The sequence below is a fragment of the Salmo salar genome, chromosome ssa03, assembly GCF_905237065.1.
Source record: "Salmo salar chromosome ssa03, Ssal_v3.1, whole genome shotgun sequence".
Taxonomy (NCBI): Eukaryota; Metazoa; Chordata; class Actinopteri; order Salmoniformes; family Salmonidae; genus Salmo; species Salmo salar.
In genome coordinates this window covers 59105711-59125158 of record NC_059444.1, presented here as the reverse complement: position 1 = coordinate 59125158, position 19448 = coordinate 59105711, and the positions used below count along the sequence as shown (strand labels likewise).

The window sequence follows — 19448 nt, the reverse complement described above, 5'->3', positions numbered from 1 at the left end:
AACAGAGATAAAATGGCATTTTACCCAGTATGGCCTTATAAATCAGTGTATACCAGTGTTTAAGCCTACGAAAGGTCAATGACGACCAGCCAACAGCGCTGTAGAGATCACAATGATGTGTTAGACGTTTTTGATTTGTAATGAACCTGAGGGCTGCATGATACACTGAATCAAGTGCTCTCAGGGTAGTGGTTGAGGCCTGCATATATATAACATCACTAAAATGTAAAACCGCCAGTAATGTACATCGTACCAGCTCCTTCCTGGCCTCAAAAGAAAAACAAGCCTTTTGCCGGTAATAAAAACCTATTCTCAGCTTGAGCTTCCTTATCAAGTTCTCTACATGCACAGTGAAGCTCAGCTTATCATCAACCCACACACCCAAATATTTGTAGACTTTAACTTGCTCTATAGTATGTCCAGCCAATGTAGCAGTGACATGATTAGTAACATGCCTGGCATTTGAAAATACCATGCATTTTGTTTTACCCGAATTTAGAACCAGCTTTAAATCATACAGATTCTGTTTGTAGTGGACAAATCTTTAGGGGGGTTAAAGGATTATTTTTTTTTTCCGGTATGATGTTAAATGCTCTTTGGGCATTTTCAAAAGCAAAAGAGAAACTACTTCCACTTGAATAAAGAACAGTATCATCTGCATAAAAATGAACATCCGCTGTTTCAATAAGATCCCCAATGTTGTTGATATACAAAATGAACAACAGTGGGCCCAAAATAGAACCTTGCAGAACACCTGAGCACAACTCTATGGACTCAGATTTACAACCATCTGTCATTACACATTGTGTACAATTTGATAGGTAATTTCTAAACCAATCTAGAACATGACCAGTAATTCCACAACATTTTAACATTGCACTAACACAGCATGGTCCACGGTGTCAAAAGCCTTCAACAAATCAATAAAGACAGACACACAATGTAACTTACTATCAAGAGCACAGTGGATGTCATTTAAAACCTTCAATGTTGCTGAAACAGTGCTGTGGCCAGACCTAAAACCTGATTGCATTCCATTTAAGATGTTGTTTACTTGGAAGTAGGCCTTTAGCTGCCTACTAACTAAGGACTCCAGTACCTCAGACAGTACAGACAATTTTGATATGGGTCGATAGTTGTCAAGTAGCGAAGGATCTCCACCTTTCAGGAGAGTCAGTACAAAAGCAGATTTCCATAACTTGGGGATTTCCTTAACATTAAGCGTGAGGTTAAAAACACATGTTATAAGGGGGGAGAAATGATGTCTGCAGCTAGGTGCAGGAAGCGGGGGTCTAGTTCATCAGGGACAGGGGATTTTTTCCATCAATTTCTTTCAGGGCTTTACACACTTCTGAAACAGAGAAGGATGAAAAGGAGAACCTGGTGAAGGAGTGCACAGGGGTGTCAGGTAAATTCATAGGGCTCAATTATACCTTTGACCTTTTCCAATAAACTGCCTGCATCCAAAATATGCTGATTCAAGGCTTTCAGAACGGAGGTTCTCTCAGTTACAATCTGTGTGTCTACCAACAATTGTTTGGGAAGCTGTGTATCTTTTTTGCACTCCAAACCTTTCACTACTTTCCAGAATTTGGATGGATAATTTAAATTATGTGAAGTAGATTTCAGGTAGTGGTCTGCTTTCAATTTACGGATCATAGCCACACCCATATTTCGAAGACGTTTAAAAGCCATCCAATCATCTGCCAAACCAGTCCCTCTTGCTTTAGCCCACATAGCATTTCGTTCCCTTATGATTTTTGTAAGTTCCTTAGTAAACCAAGGGTTCTCTCTGCCCTTAATCCAGAATTTTTTTAAAGGGGCATGCCTATTGCATACGTCCTGGAATGCGTTGTGGAAGTAAGAAAAGGCTAGTTCAACATCAGGGATTAATTCCATTCTATTCCATTCAATGCTAGATACATCATGTAAAAAAACCTTGATTGTTTAGATCAGGGGTACCCTATGAGATCCAGAGTACTGCTGGTAATTGCACCCACCTGGTGTCCTAGGTCCAAATCAGTCCTTGATTAGAGGGGAAGAATAAGTTAAAAAAGCAGTGGAACTGACTTCGAGGTCCAGATTTTAATCTGAGGTGTTTAGATGGTTGGAGTGTGTCGGGGATATGCTGTAGTTAGGGTTTAAGTTGTTCTGTGGTTCTCTGACGGTTTTGGGTGTGTTGGTGGTGTTTTAGAGAGGAACCCGAGGCGCCCCCTTCAGGCCTACCTCATCCAGGACGGAGTAGAACCCCTCACCTTCACCAACGTTTTCCCTCGCTGGGAGAAGAGACCCACACCCACCACACAGGTACAGGAAAAGGGGACTATTTGTCCTCCTCCTCATAATAATTTTCATGATCAATAATAGCATCTGTACGCATCAGTAGCATCATCGGTGATAACTTCACAACAGCAGTAAACACAGTTCAGTATTATCTGGTTGGGTAAAGACTGTTGTGTCATAGCAACACCACAGTCTTTGTCTTTCAAAGTCAGGTATGTTTTAGATTTAGATATGCTGACTTGTGAATGCTGTTGTCCAGGGGGAGGCTGGGTGGGTCAAGCTGACCTTGGTGCAGGACGCCCTGGCCCAGCTCAGTAAGACCCAGTACCCCCTAGAGGAGCTGCTTCAGACCCCTCTGCCAGAGGGAGTGGACCCCCAGCGCCTGGAGATATACCTCTCCGACCACGACTTCCAGGTTGACACACAAACACGCTAGTCCTGTGTGGCTCAGTTGGTAGAGCATGACCCTTGCAACGTCACGATAATGGGTTTGATTCCCACTGGGGCACTCATATGAAAGTGTATGCACGGACTATGTATTCACACTTTGGATAAATTTGTCTGCTGAATGTTTCGTACAGTATTATAACGTTATATTAAACAGAGTGCAGCTACACCTGACAGCCACTAGGGCGCACCACTAACGTCTTAATGATATGGCCAATTGAAACATCTTCTTGTGGTAGTCTCAAGATGATAAAACCTTGTGACATATGTAGGTTCTATGTCAATATTTCACAAAACGTTCATCCCTAAGACCAGTGGATGCTTGCTTTTCTCCAGTATTCTACAGTATCTGAAGTAACGTCTGTTTGTTTATATGTTTCAGACTATTTTGAAGATGAAGAGAGATGAGTATGACTCCCTCCCAAACTGGAAACAAATCAGCCTGAAAAAAAGCAAAGGACTCTATTGAAAACTTAAACAAACACAAAAAGATCCCATTTTATTTATGTCAACATATCCTGAGGATAATTTTTTTTTGTATTTTCTATTTTGAAGAGAATGATATTTTCTGGTCAGGTGATGACAATCGTGTACAGTGTTTTCTGAGTAGCTGTATTTAAGTTGTATCTGTGTGTCTTCTTTAAGTATGGTGCTTTAGGGCCTTATTCGTTCTCAGCCAATCGCTCTCGCTTGCAGCGAGACAAGACTGCCTATACCTTCAAACAGAAGGACAACCATCCTTATCCCCAATCAATCAACTGGATCCATTTTCTTATTCCTAGAGTTTACATGAGTGTGTGGTTTTCTTACTGACTGTGGATTCCCTCAGAAATGTTAACTAAAAAGAAGAAACAGCATTACACATTTTCCTATGAAACTTTAATTTACCTGTACAAATCAATGAAGGAAAAAAAGAGAAAGGTGAAAAAGGCAGGATATAAGGAAACATCCCTAACGAACGGTGGGTGGGGAGGAGAAAACACAGGAGAGCTTACATACAAAAGCAATCAATTGTAATAAACAACGGAAACCAGGAAAATAAAGGACTGGCCACTTTCTTCATGTTTCATCTCAATCAATATCATTCCATCACAGAGCTCTGCTTATCTGATGTAGGCTGCAGTTATACTGGCAGTCTTCTCTTAGGCTGAATTTCAGAGCTTGAATTATTTCAGAGCTTGAATTATAAGAAGGAAAAAGGCACAAAAGGCATATCTTCTCAGAAAGACAAAAGTGAAAAAACACCTGATTTGACCGTGTGTTTAACAATATAGTTTTGCCTATAAACTCTAATGTGTGTATTTACATTCTCCATGCTGTCTTGTTGCGTAAGTGTGTGTATCACTGTACAGTTGCTCCTTAGGTTAGCAGTGTGTGAACTCTGTTACAGTTGCTCTGTAAGCTTGAGTGTGTGGTGCAGTGTTCGCAGCTCTGTGAGCTGTGTTAGGGCTGGGCAGTGTGTGTGTAAAGCTGGGTTATACTGTGATTACTGCTCTTGGGTTTCAGTTCAAGCTACGGTATTAGGCATGCATGGTGAGGCAGCTAGCCATGCTCCAATAACATCGCACCACCGGTCAGCATAAAGCCGCCCAACACCTTCAGCTGGAAGGGAGGCTTGTCTTGACTCCGGGTTCTAAGTAGCAGTGTATTGCTTTAAGTAGCAGTGTATTGCTCTGAGTAAGAGTGTATTTCTCTGAGTAGCAGTGTATTGCTCTGAGTAGCAGTGTATTGTTCTGAGTAAGAGTGTATTGTTCTAAGTAAGAGTGTATTCCTCTGAGTAGCAGTGTATTGCTCTAAGTAAGCATGTATTGCTCTGAGTAGCAGTGTATTGTTCAAAGTAAGAATGTATTGCTCTGAGTAAGCGTGTATTTCTCTAAGTAAGAGTGTATTGCTCTGAGTAGCAGTGTATTGCTCTGAGTAGCAGTGTATTGCTCTGAGTAAGAGTGTATTGCTCTGAGTAAGCGTGTATTTCTCTAAGTAAGAGTGTATTGCTCTGAGTAAGAGTGTATTGCTCTGAGTAAGAGTGTATTGCTCTAAGTAAGAGTGTATTGCTCTGAGTAGCAGTGTATTGCTCTAAGTAAGCGTATATTGCTCTGAGTAGCAGTGTATTGCTCTAAGTAAGAGTATTGCTCTAAGTAAGAGTATATTGCTTTGAGTAGCAGTGTATTGCTCTGAGTAGCATTGTATTGCTCCGAGTAGCAGTGTATTGCTCCGAGTAGCAGTGTATTGCTCTGAGTAGCAGTGTATTGCTCTGAGTAGCAGTCTAATGCTCTAAGTAAGAGTGTATTGCTCCGAGTAGCAGTGTATTGCTCCGAGTAGCAGCGTATTGCTCTGAGTAGCAGTGTAATGCTCTAAGTAAGAGTGTATTGCTCGGAGTAGCAGTGTATTGCTATAAGTAAGAGTGTATTGCTCTGAGTAGCAGTGCATTGCTCTGAGTAGCAGTGTATTGTTTTGAGTAAGAGTGTATTGCTCTAAGTAAGAGTGTATTGCTCTGAGTAAGAGTGTATTGCTCTGAGTAGCAGTGCATTGCTCTGAGTAAGAGTGTATTGCTCTAAGTAAGAGTGTATTGCTCTGAGTAAGAGTGTATTGCTCTGAGTAGCAGTGTATTGTCCTAAGTAAGAGTGTATTGCTCTGAGTAAGAGTGTATTGCTCTAAGTAAGAGTGTATTGCTCTGAGTAGCAGTGTATTGCTCTGAGTAGCAGTGTATTGCTCTAAGTAAGAGTGTATTGTTCTAAGTAAGAGTGTATTGCTCTAAGTAAGAGTGTATTGCTCTGAGTAGCAGTGTATTGCTCTAAGTAAGAGTGTATTGCTCTGAGTAGCAGTGTTTTGCTCTGAGTAGCAGTGTATTGCTCTAAGTAAGAGTGTATTGCTCTGAGTAGCAGTGTTTTGCTCTAAGTAAGAGTGTATTGCTCTGAGTAAGAGTGTATTGCTCTGAGTAGCAGGGTATTGCTCTAATTAAGAGTGTATTGCTCTAAGTAAGAGTATTGCTCTAAGTAAGAGTATATTGCTTTGAGTAGCAGTGTATTGCTCTAAGTAAGAGTGTATTTCTCTAAGTAAGAGTGTATTGCTCTGAGTAAGAGTGTATTGCTCTGAGTAAGAGTGTATTGCTCTGAGTAGCAGTGTATTGCTCTAAGTAAGAATGTTTTGCTCTGAGTAGCAGTGTATTGCTCTGAGTAGCAGTGTATTGCTCCGAGTAGCATTGTATTGCTCCGAGTAGCAGTGTATTGCTCCGAGTAGCAGTGTATTGCTCCGAGTAGCAGTGTATTGCTCTAAGTAAGAGTGTATTGCTCGGAGTAGCAGTGTATTGCTATAAGTAAGAGTGTATTGCTCTGAGTAGCAGTGTATTGTTTTGAGTAAGAGTGTATTGCTCTGAGTAGCAGTGCATTGCTCTGAGTAAGAGTGTATTGCTCTAAGTAAGAGTGTATTGCTCTGAGTAAGAGTGTATTGCTCTGAGTAGCAGTGTATTGTCCTAAGTAAGAGTGTATTGCTCTGAGTAAGTGTGTATTTCTCTAAGTAAGAGTGTACTGCTCTGAGTAGCAGTGTATTGCTCTGAGTAAGAGTGTATTGCTCTAAGTAAGAGTGTATTGCTGTAAGTAAGAGTGTATTGCTCTGAGTAGCAGTGTATTGCTCTGAGCAGCAGTGTATTGCTCTAAGTAGCAGTGTATTGCTCTAAGTAAGACTGTATTGCTCTAAGTAAGAGTGTATTGCTCTAAGTAAGAGTGTATTGCTCTAAGTAAGAGTGTATTGCTCTAAGTAAGAGTGTATTGTTCTAAGTAAGAGTGTATTGCTCTAAGTAAGAGTGTATTGCTCTAAGTAAGAGTGTATTGCTCTGAGTAGCAGTGTATTGCTCTAAGTAAGAGTGTATTGCTCTGAGTAGCAGTGTTTTGCTCTAAGTAAGAGTGTATTGCTCTAAGAGTGTATTGCTCTGAGTAAGAGTGTATTGCTCTGAGTAGCAGTGTATTGCTCTAATTAAGAGTGTATTGCTCTAAGTAAGAGTGCTTTTCTCTGAGTATCAGTGTATTGCTCTGAGTAGTAGTGTGTTGCTCTGAGTAAGAGTGTATTGCTCTAAGTAAGAGTGTATTGCTCTGAGTAGGTGTGCATGTATTTCCCAGGCCTTTGGTCCTATTGGGTGTCTAGGGTTTTCCCCCACATGGATTAGTTGACTAAATTTAAGCTTTCATGTGACTGTGCACTCCTAACGGGGTGGATTATAGCTCACCGCTGGGAGATGGAAGACACCCAGGAATGAAGATCAAGGGGGCAGTCGTCCATGGCAACAACTACACACAAGCCTGTCTCAGTGAGCTCTCCACTTACAATACAATCAGAGTCTGAGAGTGTAACATAAAATCTATATAAATCCTAATCATAACATGCATTATGGTTATACATAACTATATACAAAACCAGAAACATGGTAAAAGTGAAAGGATCAAGAGCAAAATAGCACAAGGATTTGGCAACCCATCCGTTTCTAAAACCAGCTCTTTTCTTTTATCTGGCAACCCATCTGTATGTAAATCAGCACAGAACAACAGTGGGAAAGAGCATTGGGAATGTGTGTTTTGGGAATGTGTTGAGTTTTTTTTATTGTGTGTTTATCAAGCATTGTGTATGCGTGAGAATGTGTCCGAGATATGCATTAATGTGTCTATTTGTATGATGTACAGAGAAGGAGTGTATGTGCCTGCTTGCCAATGTCTATGTGAATGTGTGCATGCATGTGTGTATGTACATGTCTGTGTTCTAGATAGCCTGCTCTCTCTGCACATCTATTCCAGGTAGACTCCGTTCCGGTTCAGACGCTAGCGCCGCCTCCCGCAGCACCACCATGTGATCCTCAGCGGCGTGCAGTGATTGGTCGATCCAGTCCATGCTGCCAGACATGTGACAGGCGTTGCGTGTCACCAGCACCAGGTGACTGACTGACAGGAGGAGGGCGGTGGCCCTGAGGGGACAAAATAGACAAAGGACATTTAGAATTTCTCCATCAGACACCTCTTATCATATGAGTTCCATCAGCAGAGCTATGGTCTATATTGTCTATTTGCCCAGCTATCTTGGTCCCCTCAAACCATTATAAATGATGCCATCTAACAAAAGCAAACTTCATTAGGTACCTGGCATCAAGAAGTATGGGGTCCAGTGGAGGGTACATTGACCGCACAACGTCATCCACCCTACAGACACACACGGGATGATGGGAGGTCATGAAGGACGTAGCACGGTCAGATCATTTAAGGGTTACGTGATAGCACTGTATAACCTGACAGTTACCTCGGACTGATGCGTTTAGCCACAGTGATGATGTCACTGAGGCTGGCTGGGGCTTTCACCTTAGCGCCTGAGCCCATTGTCATGGCAACCAGCTTTTCAGTCAGGGTGTGGCAGATCTGCCAATGGAGAGAGGGTGTAAATATCATTGAGTTAGATCGTAATGAAAACGATGTATTCATGCAGGGCGTACAGCACATAGACATTACCTTTAAGATGGAGATACAATGTGAAACCAATCCACTGTTAGAGAAAGAGAGAAAAGCTGTAAATAAGGGTTCATTTTTGTATGATCATGTCAGAGATCTATCACTTATTTGAACTTGATGATGTTATGATCATGTTAAAGTTATTACTCTTGTAACCACGGAAGGCTATATATACGAATAGCTACAACAGCTGGCCTGATCTACTCCTGGCACATGTCAGTGTCACACGGCAGACGTACGAGGCGTCCTCGATCCAGTCCTCGTTCTCCAGGATGGCCTCGATGTGAGGGTTGGTGATGACCACGTCGTCCAGCTCCAGCTCAGACGGCTCACTCTGGGTCTCCATGGCACCGATCAGGTCAACATTGGGTCTGTGGGGAAGGAGAGAAGTTCTGATGAAGGGAAGAGAGAGAGTGTGTGAGAGAGAAAGGGAGGGAATGTGTATTGAATAGGTGTGTGAGAGGGAGGGAATGTATTCTGAATAGAAGCGTGTGTGTGTATGAAAGAGAGGGAACGCGAGGGAGAGCGAGAGAGTGAGACAGAGAAATATTACTGGCTCTAGAACTTTGCCCCTGTATGTTGACTTAGTATTAATCGCGTGTATCGTTTTGACCTTAGTGCTGTGAAGTCGCTCTGTTCAATCCATAGACTTATAGCTTCAAACCAGCAGGTCAGTCCATTGGGCCTGGGTAAGAGTGGGATACAGTTGAATCAGCTATATCCAGGACCCCTTACCACCACCTAATGCATTGTAGGGCCTAGGCCACATATCCCATCACTAGGGCCAAGAGTTTTCCTGGTCTGGACAAACTCAGGGCACTACCCATAACCACCCAAAATGCCACTGTACCCTCCCTCCCCCTCCCAGATGAAGCTAGCTAGGTATACTAGGCACGGCTAAGAGTAAGGCCCTAACCCTGACGACCCAAGATGCCACTGTTCCCTTCCTCCCTCCCCTCCCAGATGTATTGTATGTAGCTAGTAGGTATACTAGGCACTGACTTGGAGTTGAAGTGGTGCAGCAGGTGGTGGGGGTGGCAGTAGCGGTGTCGACACACCACCACCAGGGCAATGAAGGAGGCCAGGAAGATGGTGGCCAGCACCCCAATGGCCACGATCACCACCGTCTCCATGGTGACGACGGGTCCCAGGGCGTCGGCAGTCGGCAACAGGGGGAGAGAAAGGGGTTCTGACCGGGGTTCTGGTTCTCTGGGCTTGGTGGTTATGGCTGGTCGCTCATCTGTGGAGGAGTTGGTCATTAGTGGTTGGTAGTTTAGAAGTTACAGACAGTTGATTTATAGACGTACGGTTACATCTTAAAGACGTTTTAGCTGAGAAGCTATCTGAAAACGACCTACTTCCACTTCCATTTCGACCATGTGCAACTACGTAGTTAGATATAGCCTAGTTCACAAACCACAGAGAACATGCCCTGTGACTTGGTCACTAAATATGAAACACCTCCAAAGAAAACAGAACTCAGATCTTTATCTGAACTCATAGAAAGCTATCAGCGGACAAGCCCTTTGTGTTTGTTTTGTTTACTGTAGCAGAGTACATACACCCATTAATATAACACAGTTAGTTGATCATAACATCTGAATCTCAACATAAAATAATATAATCATACATTATAGGAAGATATTAACATATTATTGCATGTTTTTCTTTTTCTCGGCACAACCACATCCCACAAGAAACCCACGATAAATGATGTGACTGCTTTATAACCTATTTCAGATCCAAACCAGAGTTTCTCAAAAGCTTTTAATCAGAGTTATGTGAGCTGTTTACGGTGTACTGTGAGTGTTGTGTTTTTGGTATCTGACGTACTTTACGACTAGCTGTTCAGGATCCAAATATACACACAGCAAAAGAAACAATATCCTTTCAAAAGAAACAATATATTTTCAAAAGAAACAATATCCGTTGTCTACCCTCTTACCCTTTTTGGGGTTCTCAGGTCCTAGTTGTGCGAATCTGGAATGTACTTCTGATGGTCTTACCACAGTGAGTAGTTTTCACACAGGATGTGTCAAACAAAGACTACACAAAATACAGTACCTGTCCTCTGCCTGGTATAGTCACTCATTAACCTAGCCTTGCCCTACCTGGGAGCCCAATGTGTGTGTGTGTGTGTGTGTGTGTGCGTGTGAGTCTCACTACTACTATAAGAGGCCATGAGCAGAAAGACAAAATTACTTCTGGTACAGCATAATAGCTTTGTAATGAGTTGGCACTCATACAGTGGAGAGACACCATTGAAACACAGCTTTTGTGCAGTCACTATGGGCAACGGAATTACCGAATTACAACATTCCCAACCAACATTTTGATCCAGATGATTATATGAGATTACGCTTTGGAATGTTGTAATTCTTTAAGCAGGTTAATTTACAGCACACTGGCCGTATCATACAGTTCTTTCGCCGCTCTCTTTCAATCAAGCATTTCGGACTCCTTTTCTGTTCAAAGGCCAACGGTCACTTCAGAGGCACTCACTCAGGGTGGAGTTTTGACTGGTTTCTCCACACGTTTCCATTGCAAAAGGAGGAGTTGATAGACAGATGACTGTTTTATTCTGTCATTTTGGGCAGATCCATTGGACCAAACACTATTCATTAACCTGACCAGCCCTACCAGCCTATAGTGTGTCATGCGTAACATTGTAGTACTTCAATTTAAGACATCCTTCAACCGTCTGACCAAAGAATATTCTGTGGTCACCATCTTTGATTCTTATGTAGTGAGACACAGTAGACTAGAGCCTGGAGACATTTTGTAGGCTTAATGTAAACATCTCTGTGCCCCCTCACAAAGGGCCACATTCTGTTCCAGATTGCAGTTCCCACACCTCCAAATTCACTACACCAACAATGTTGATGATGGAATAGTGAGAAAAGGGTGCATCCAGTCATTTGAGGAATATCTGCAATGTGAGACCAAGCTCTTTAAAAACAAAGATGTACTTGAATCGAGTTGAACTTCCAACTACAGATCATTCATGGAACAATGTTCCGCAAAAAAAGCAAAAGCGCCTCATCTCATCATCTCCAATCTTTGAAATGAATACATAAATAATGATAAATAGATATTTATATTCACTAGTCAAAGTTACAGTTTCCCAGTTGTGTTGTGGTTTATGAACTTCCTACATATCAGAACTGCATTTGCAATATTTGCAGAATTGTTAGGTCAGTGAACCCCAAATAACGCCCCAAATCATTATTATTCCTCAAGGAACAGTTCAAATTTCATAGAGTAGTACAATTCATTAAATTAATTCCCCCCAACCTAATATAATTCACACTTGCATCATCCTATTCTGAATACGGAAAGTAAACTAAACACACCTATCATAAATGTGTTAGAGAATAATAGACCTACCTATACATTTTGTCAGTTTTCTTGAATTGTAGCTTTGAGAAGCAACGCACCTTTTCCCCGAGGCGAGTGGAGATGGCACCGACCTCTCCAAACCGGGAACGCGCACAGGCCATACGTGAACGGCTCAGCAGTGAGCAGGCAGCCGGTGAGTGAGTAGTGATGGCAGTTCGCCTAATTTTGCAAGAGTGAACTCAAATTAGCAGTGCCGTGCATGAGCAAATGATTACGGTTACGCGCGCACAAGAATGTATGGTCTGCTTGCTGAAATACTTTGTTTGTAACCGGCTAAGAAATAGGCCTATTTTATTTATACAGGGTTTATAGACATACACAAGATTTAACCTGTAAATCTTCCTGTAGCCAGGGTTTTGTAATAAGAAAAAAAGTTTATAATCAGAGATATGTAGTTTATATCTGAAACGTTATTATGTGACATCAGCCAGGCTAACTTCACTTGGATTCTGATTAAACTATAGAAATGAACTTCGTTGTAACCAGACTCTCATCGAACCCACGGGCCCTTCAGAGGTGATAAATAATTAGGGTTATAGTTTATTGTTAGCCTACCTTTTTGACGTTATTGACGTAGCTCTGACCAATAGGCTGAGTACTAGGCCTAGCTTGTAAGACCAATTAATACGCTATATACAGCCTATTAGCAACAGATTGGTATGGTATTATTATCATAACATTCATTTCTTTGGTAAAATGTTTGATAACTCTAGAATGCATGCGTTTTTTGTTTTACCATTTCCGATATTGGCCATTAATAAAAAGAATGCAACATTTAGCAGATCTTCAAAAACCCGCTAGATGGCGTGCCCGTCCATCAGATCTCGGAAGCCTTCATCTTTTGGAGGATTGAAAGGTAAGTTTTTTGTAAAATAAATAAATCAAATAAAAATCATTAGCTAAATGGAGGGGAGCATGTCAGTCAATATAGTCGTAACATTATGGCTAGGGTTACACACTCCCTGAATCTATTATGAAATCAAATACATGCAAGCCATAGGTTCAATGGTTGAAGACTCCTTCAAACCCTTGCTTTCGGGTATCAAGTAGGGGTGCTGAGGGTGCTGCAGCACCTCCTGAAAATTCTTAATAAAAAAATATTTTAATAGTTTTATTTAGTGGTGCACTGGGCCTTTAATAGTCCTGTATTAGTGGACGATATATCATCAGCAGCACCAGCGAGGGCAAAAAGATTAGTCCCCGCCCCGTTGGAGAAAAAATGTACAGCACCCCCAGGCCCAAATGACTTCCAGCAGCTACACCTAAAGTCCATTGAGACAAGAAAGATAGTCTAATGAACAGTCAGATAGCCCTCTGTAGCTCAGTTGGTAGAACAGGGATCATCAACTGATTTTTACTTGAGCGGATGGTCAGGTGGCTGGAATAATTACAAATAATTTGTAGACTGCAAATTGACCGCAAGAAGCCCAAACAGATATAATATTTGGCTAAAATATAATCATTTCAAACCTTGCTTACGTTTGTATATGATCACATATGTCTCTCTATAATGTGTGGGAATACTTTGAAACAGATTTCCTAAATTAAAATCACTTGGATCTGATTTGCTGGTGTTTTTACAGTCTTTTATGTCCAACAATAAAAAATACAAATAAAACATTTATTCTTTTTGGTTTTTCTGAAAAGTTGGGGGGGGCCAAATAAAATCACTTGCCTGCGGGCCGCCAGTTGGGGAACCCTTTGGTAGAGCATGGTTCTTGCAATGCCAGGATAGTAGGTTCGATTCCCGGTACCACCCTTACGTGAAATGTACAGTATGCACGCATGACTGTAACCTGCGTTGGATAAAACCATCTTGCATATATTTATATATTATAACCCTGCTACGACCCCACTGAAAGGGTCAGGCCCCTTGATCTCACAGAATAGGCACTGAGGATTAGAGACACATAGCCCCTTGTGATAGATCTCTATGGGTTGCTTTTGTTTGTAGTCTCTCTGCTAATGCTGCTGTGCTACTCCTGCTCAAGTGTGTAATGACAGTATCCAGTGCACCAGATAGCAGTGATGGAGATAATAATATGCTACACTGTTATGTCTGTTTCCTGCAATAAAGTAAGGTTCTCTTTGCAGAGACTGGTTGGTTAGAGTGTTTACTCCACTGTTCCTATCAGAATAATGTGTTATGGTGGAGTGTCAGCTAGTGCAGGAGTGTGCAGGCAAGCAAACCCTACAATTCCAGCATATCATATGTAGTTTGAGTTTGAATAACCCTGGCACAAAAGGAAAAATAATCAATAAAAACATGTTTTGCTACACTAGTTCAAGAGAAGCACCTTGTGTTTTCAGCGGGAATGTAACATAGTTGTGTGTAACAGAAGCAGGGTGATTCCATGCCAGCAGTAGTGGAATATATTTTGGGTATCAGATTGTTCTGGCAATTCTCACATAAAAACTTCATTGGGAGAAATTATGTTTGAAATGCTTTTTACATTTGTATCACAATTTCTTTTGAAAATTATGATGAAAGTGGCCATTTTAGGCCCCTTTTAAATCAAATCAAATTTATTTATAAGCCCTTCTTACATCAGCTGATATCTCAAAGTGCTGTACAGAAACCCAGCCTAAAACCCCAAACAGCAAGCAATGCAGGTGTAGAAGCATGGTGGCTAGGAAAAACTCCCTAGAAAGGCCAAAACCTAGGAAGAAACCTAGAGAGGAACCAGGCTATGAGGGGTGGCCAGTCCTCTTCTGGCTGTGCCGGGTGGAGATTATAACAGCACATGGCCAACATGTTCAAATGTTCATAAATTACCAGCATGGTCAAAGAATATTAATCATAATAGTTGTCGAGGGTGTAACAAGTCAGTAACACAAGAGTAAGTGTCAGTTGGCTTTTTCATAGCCGATCTTTGAGAGTATCTCTACCGCTCCTGCTGTCTCTAGAGAGTTGAAAACAGCAGGTCTGGGACAGGTAGCACGTCCGGTGAACAGATCAGGGTTCCAGCAGGTCTGGGACAGCAGGTCTGGGACAGGTAGAATGTCCGGTGAACAGGTCAGTGTTCCATAGCCGTAGGCAAAACAGTTGGAACTGGAGCAGCAGCACGGCCAGGTGAACTGGGGACAGCAAGGAGTCATCAGGCCAGGTAGTCCTGAGGCATGGTCCTAGGGCTCAGGTCCTCCGAGAGAGAGAAAGAAAGAGCGAAAGAGAGAATTAGAGAGAGCATATTTAAATTCATTTTAAACCTACAGTATGCATGCCTCCAGTAAGACCCTATGATCTGTGAACCGTACATGATACAGACAACATCTTGGTGTCGTTATATTCCTTATAATGTCCTCTATGTCAAAATAAAAAACCATTGTTTTTTTTATATTTATATTAATATTATTCATGTTGAATAAATTAATGTGAAAATTTTTATTTCATAATATAGACATACTCCATATTTTACTGCACATTATAAGGAGTATAATGACACCAAAATGTTGTCTGTATCATGTACGGCTCACAGATTATAGGGTCTTACAGGAGGCATGTTTACTGTAGGTCTAAAAGGGGCCTAAAATGGCCACTTTCATCATGATTTTCTAAAACATGGTTTGTGATCAAAAATGAAGTTCCTATGTGAGAATTACCAAAACAATCTCAGATACCTAGAACGTTTTCCGCTGGTGTGGAATCGCCCAGCAGAATGATGGCCGGGTGTAGTTGTCACCTGATGGTAGCAGGGAATATAAATGATTCACTTCACAATAAACACATCCGTCTCAGGCCACAGCTCATTACCTCACATTAAGGGCATCTACACTGTACACTCAAACAGTAACATACAGGTTCATCTCGGCACCCAGAACTCATGTGCTGTTGGCCATTTACTAAATTTCAACATTTCAAAATGAGAGTCATGAGAGACTACATACAGGTGTACCCTCCCTGTACAGTTCTGCTAACCGGAAAGTAAGTTTCCCCTTTCTCACCCCATTCAGTATTACTCTAGGCAGGCTTTGAGATGGACCACCTCACACCTCAGAGTGTGTAGTGTTAATAGAATCCTCAGCCAGAGAGTTGTGCAGCAGTAGTCGTGATTATAGCAGGACTAGTCAGTCAGCAGCTGCTATGTGAACATAACAGCAGATCCAATCTCCTGCTAACAGTCAGAGGGGGAGAGAAGGAAAAAGAGAGTGAGAGAGAAGGAGAGAGCGAGAAGGAGAGAGAGAGAGGGAGTGGCAGAGCGAGAGAGAAAGGGAGAGAGAATTGAATGGAAATTGAGAGAGACACTGTATATAAACATAATATGTCATTTGAAATGTCTTTATTCTTTTGGAACTTTTCTGAGTGTAATGATTACTGTTCATTTGTTCTTTTTTTATCTATTTCACTTGCTTTGGCAATGTTTCCCACTCCAATAAAGCCTCTTGAAAGGAATTAAGAGAGAGCCTGGCTCTGACTGTTGTGTAATTGAACTATTTGCTGTCATTAAAACTGCCTGGCTGGCCTTGCTGCACAGTGTGACTTAGAGCTGCAGATCTAGCTAATGTCAGGCTGAAGGAGATTGTGACCATAGACCATAGAGGAAGTTGAGAGTAGTGCAACTTATCTCTCTGTGGTAGCTAGCCCTGTTGGAGACTAGAGGATGCAGTAGAAATGGCCAGGTATGGTCTTGTTATCTGGGCTTTTGATATGCCAACCTGTAAGGCAGCTGCAGGACAGGGCATTGCTTTCTACTGGTTGTACTGTACTGTTTTAAAAACAACTTTTATTTTCTCCCCAATTGGTAATTACAGTCTTGTCCCATCACTGCAACTCCCCTATGGACTCAGGAGAGGCAAAGATCGAGAGCCATGCGTACTTCGAAACACGACCCTGCCAAGCCACACTGCTTCTTGACACACTGCTCGCTTAACCCAGAAGCACCAATGTGTCAGAGGAAACACCGTCCAGCTGGCGACCTAAGTCAGTTTACTGGCTTTGAGCTTAATAGAGTGCAATGGGACATGGAAATCCAGGCTGGCAATCCCTCCCCTAACCTGGACGACACTGGCCCAATTGTGCGCCTTCTCATGGGTCTCCCAGTCACGGCCAGCTGTGACACAGCCTGGGACTGTAGTGACACCTCAAACACTGCATTGCAGTGTCTTAGACAACTGTGGCACTCGGGACTACTTTTGCACTACTTTTGATCAGGGTCCTTAAGCCCTGTGATCTCTCTTCTCTCTCTGCGTCACACAATTCAGACCCACATCAGGGCACAGGACTGGGCTCAGTGTGAAATGGATGCTGGGCGCTGTTTGTTAGATCGCCACAGCATGGTTTGCCTTCATCACACACTATTTAGACATTTTGATATTGATTAGTCACAGTTATGTTGAGTTAGACTTCCTTCAGTTCTTAGAAAAGCAGCCATTGCTGCTAAAGCCTGACAGATATGATTTTTTGGGTCCGATACCGATTATTTTTGGGGGCAAAACTTACCGATACCGATATATCTGCTAGTATACTGTTTTACAGCAGCGAAATTAAAGTGTAATTTTTCCACACTGAATTTTCATAAATTGTCATCCAAAAGATAAATGGTCCAATAATTATTATTCAAATGTTGTTTTCGTACATTGTGACAATAATGATACATCATGAGAATGCCCTCAAGTGTTCAGATAAACATGAGATTCCCTTTTTCCACCCTATTTATTGAATAATGGTTATTGGTGCAGATAATATTGGTGAACTGATATATCGGTTGGGCTCTATTTGCTGCTGAGAATATCTCCATTGTCCTTTTTCCGGCATCTGTAGTCCTCAGCGTCTGCCTGCATTGGGACACAAAACCTGTATAAATACCATGGGACCACGCAGCCATCATACCGCTCAGGAAGGAGACGCATTCTGTCTCCTAGAGATGAACATACTTTGGTGCGAAAGGTGCAAATCAATCCCAGAACAACAGCAAAGGACCTTGTGAAGATGCTGGAGGAAACAGGTACAAAAGTATCAATATCCACAGTAAAACGAATCCTATATCGACATAACCTAAAAGGCCGCTCAGCAAGGAAGAAGCCACTGCTCCAAAACTGCCATAAAAAAGCCAGACTACGGTTTGCAACTGCACATGGGGACAAAGATCGTACTTTTTGGAGAAATGTCCTCTGGTTTGATGAAACAAAAATAGAACTGTTTGGCCATAATGACCATCGTTATGTTTGGAGGAAAAAGGGGGAGGCTTGCAAGCCGAAGAACATCCCAACCGTGAAGCATGGGGGTGGCAGCATCATGTTGTGGGGGTGCTTTGCTGCAGGAGGTACTGGTGCACTTCACAAAATAGATTGCATCATGAGGTAGGAAAATTATGTGGATATATTGAAGCAACATCTCAAGACATCAGTCAGGAAGTTAAAGCTTGGTCACAAATGGGTCTTCCAAATGGACAATGACCCCAAGCATACTTCCAAAGTTGTTGCAAAATGGCTTAAGGACAACAAAGTCAAGGTATTGGAGTGGCCATCACAAAGCCCTGACCTCAATCCTATAGAAAATTTGTGGGCAGAACTGAAAAAGCGTGTGCGAGCAAGGATGCCTACAAACCTGACTCAGTCACACCAGCTCTGTCAGAAGGAATGGGCCAAAATTCACCCAACTTATTGTGGGAAGCTTGTGGAAGGCTACCTGAAATGTTTGACCCAATTTAAACAATTTAAAACCAATGCTGCCAAATGCTAATTGAGTGTATATAAACTTCTGACCCACTGGGAATGTGATGAAAGAAATAAAAGCTGAAATAAATCATTCTCTCTACTATTATTCTGACATTTCACATTCTTAAAATAAAGTGGTGATCCTAACTGACCTAAGACAGGGAATTTTTACAACGATTAAATGTCAGGAATTGTGAAAAACTGAGTTTAAATGTATTTGGCTAAGGTGTATGTAAACTTTCAATTTCAACTGTATATAAGAATGGATTAACTTTTTCAATGATAGTTAAGGATACTGTAGGCCTAGTTACCACATTGGATTTATTAACTACAAAAAGGTAAGAAGGATTTTTAATTCTGGTGCCGCTCTGCACACACAAGTATGTTAGCTAGCTAGCTCAAAGGACATTCAAAGTTCCTTCATAGAAGCCACTCCTCGGTATAATTCTGTGGACCTAATTCATATAATGCATGTCATAATAAGATGCCCAGCACTTCAAGCCTCCTCCTCAACCCTCTCTTGCTCTCTCCCCACCCGCAGAATTTCAATCGCATCTTGCGCCATAGGCTACACTTGTCTGTCCATGACGCATGTAAACAACTAACTTGCCTGCTCTATCCGCAATGATTGGTGAACTAAATGAATGAGCTAAATGTAAAAAATGGTCGATTTCACAGGTTAAAAAAGGAACGGAAACTAATGATATGAACCAGTACTTTTTGGGGGTTTGAGCCGATTCAGAACTTTGTTTTGGTGGTCGGAACAGTGGAACGAAACAAATATAAAAAAAAAATGATGTTCAGAACAAAACAACTGGAAAATAATTTAGATTCCAACCCCTGTTATGTGATTGATGAGGATGCTGAGTTACTATACTGTAGATCCTCACTATCTAGGGTTGTGATTGAAGTGTTGCTAAATGTGTATGTGCAGAAGAGCGTATCTCATCTATACATTTTGAAAGTTCTATGGTGTCATCCCTTTACTTCAGAGATGATCTGTTATGTGTTTTAATAAGACAAGCAGTTAAATGAGAGACTGTTGAAGGATTGATCCATCAATACAATATTGGGATCAATACTGATCAATATCATTGCCTTACCATGGTGGATCAGTGTTATTGGTATCTGTGAAATATGCTGATCTTGTGTGTGTGTGTGTGTGTTCTGCATATTGCCATC

At 41.7% G+C, this 19448-nt stretch overlaps 2 protein-coding genes across 12 annotated transcripts in view; one reads left to right on the top strand and one right to left on the bottom strand.

The window, feature by feature from the left end:
- LOC106600794 (supervillin) overlaps positions 1-3787 on the top strand; it is a 38087-nt gene extending 34300 nt beyond the window's left edge. For all 6 annotated transcript variants that reach the window (XM_014192462.2, XM_014192466.2, XM_014192463.2 and 3 more), the window contains 3 exons: positions 2195-2307; positions 2543-2698; positions 3113-3787. In XM_014192462.2, coding sequence (XP_014047937.2) covers positions 2195-2307; positions 2543-2698; positions 3113-3199 — 356 coding nt within the window. In that variant the 3' untranslated portion in view covers positions 3200-3787. The remainder of the gene's footprint in view (positions 1-2194; positions 2308-2542; positions 2699-3112) is intronic.
- On the bottom strand, positions 3588-11779 carry LOC106600795 (transmembrane protein 98). Of its 6 annotated transcripts, none has more exons than XM_014192469.2 (8): positions 11651-11779; positions 9216-9453; positions 8827-8898; positions 8453-8584; positions 8214-8247; positions 8008-8123; positions 7851-7910; positions 3588-7678 (listed from the first exon to the last, which is right to left on the bottom strand). In XM_014192469.2, exons 2-8 carry the CDS (start codon positions 9344-9346, stop codon positions 7477-7479), a joined length of 747 nt encoding a protein of 248 aa, XP_014047944.1. In that variant the 5' UTR covers positions 9347-9453; positions 11651-11779; the 3' UTR covers positions 3588-7476. The 6 variants fall into 6 exon arrangements, with proteins under 6 accessions (XP_014047944.1, XP_014047942.1, XP_014047943.1 ...); XM_014192467.2 differs by having other exon boundaries at positions 11601-11769; XM_014192468.2 differs by lacking the exon at positions 11651-11779 and adding an exon at positions 10159-10310.
- Positions 11780-19448: the final 7669 nt, after the last annotated feature.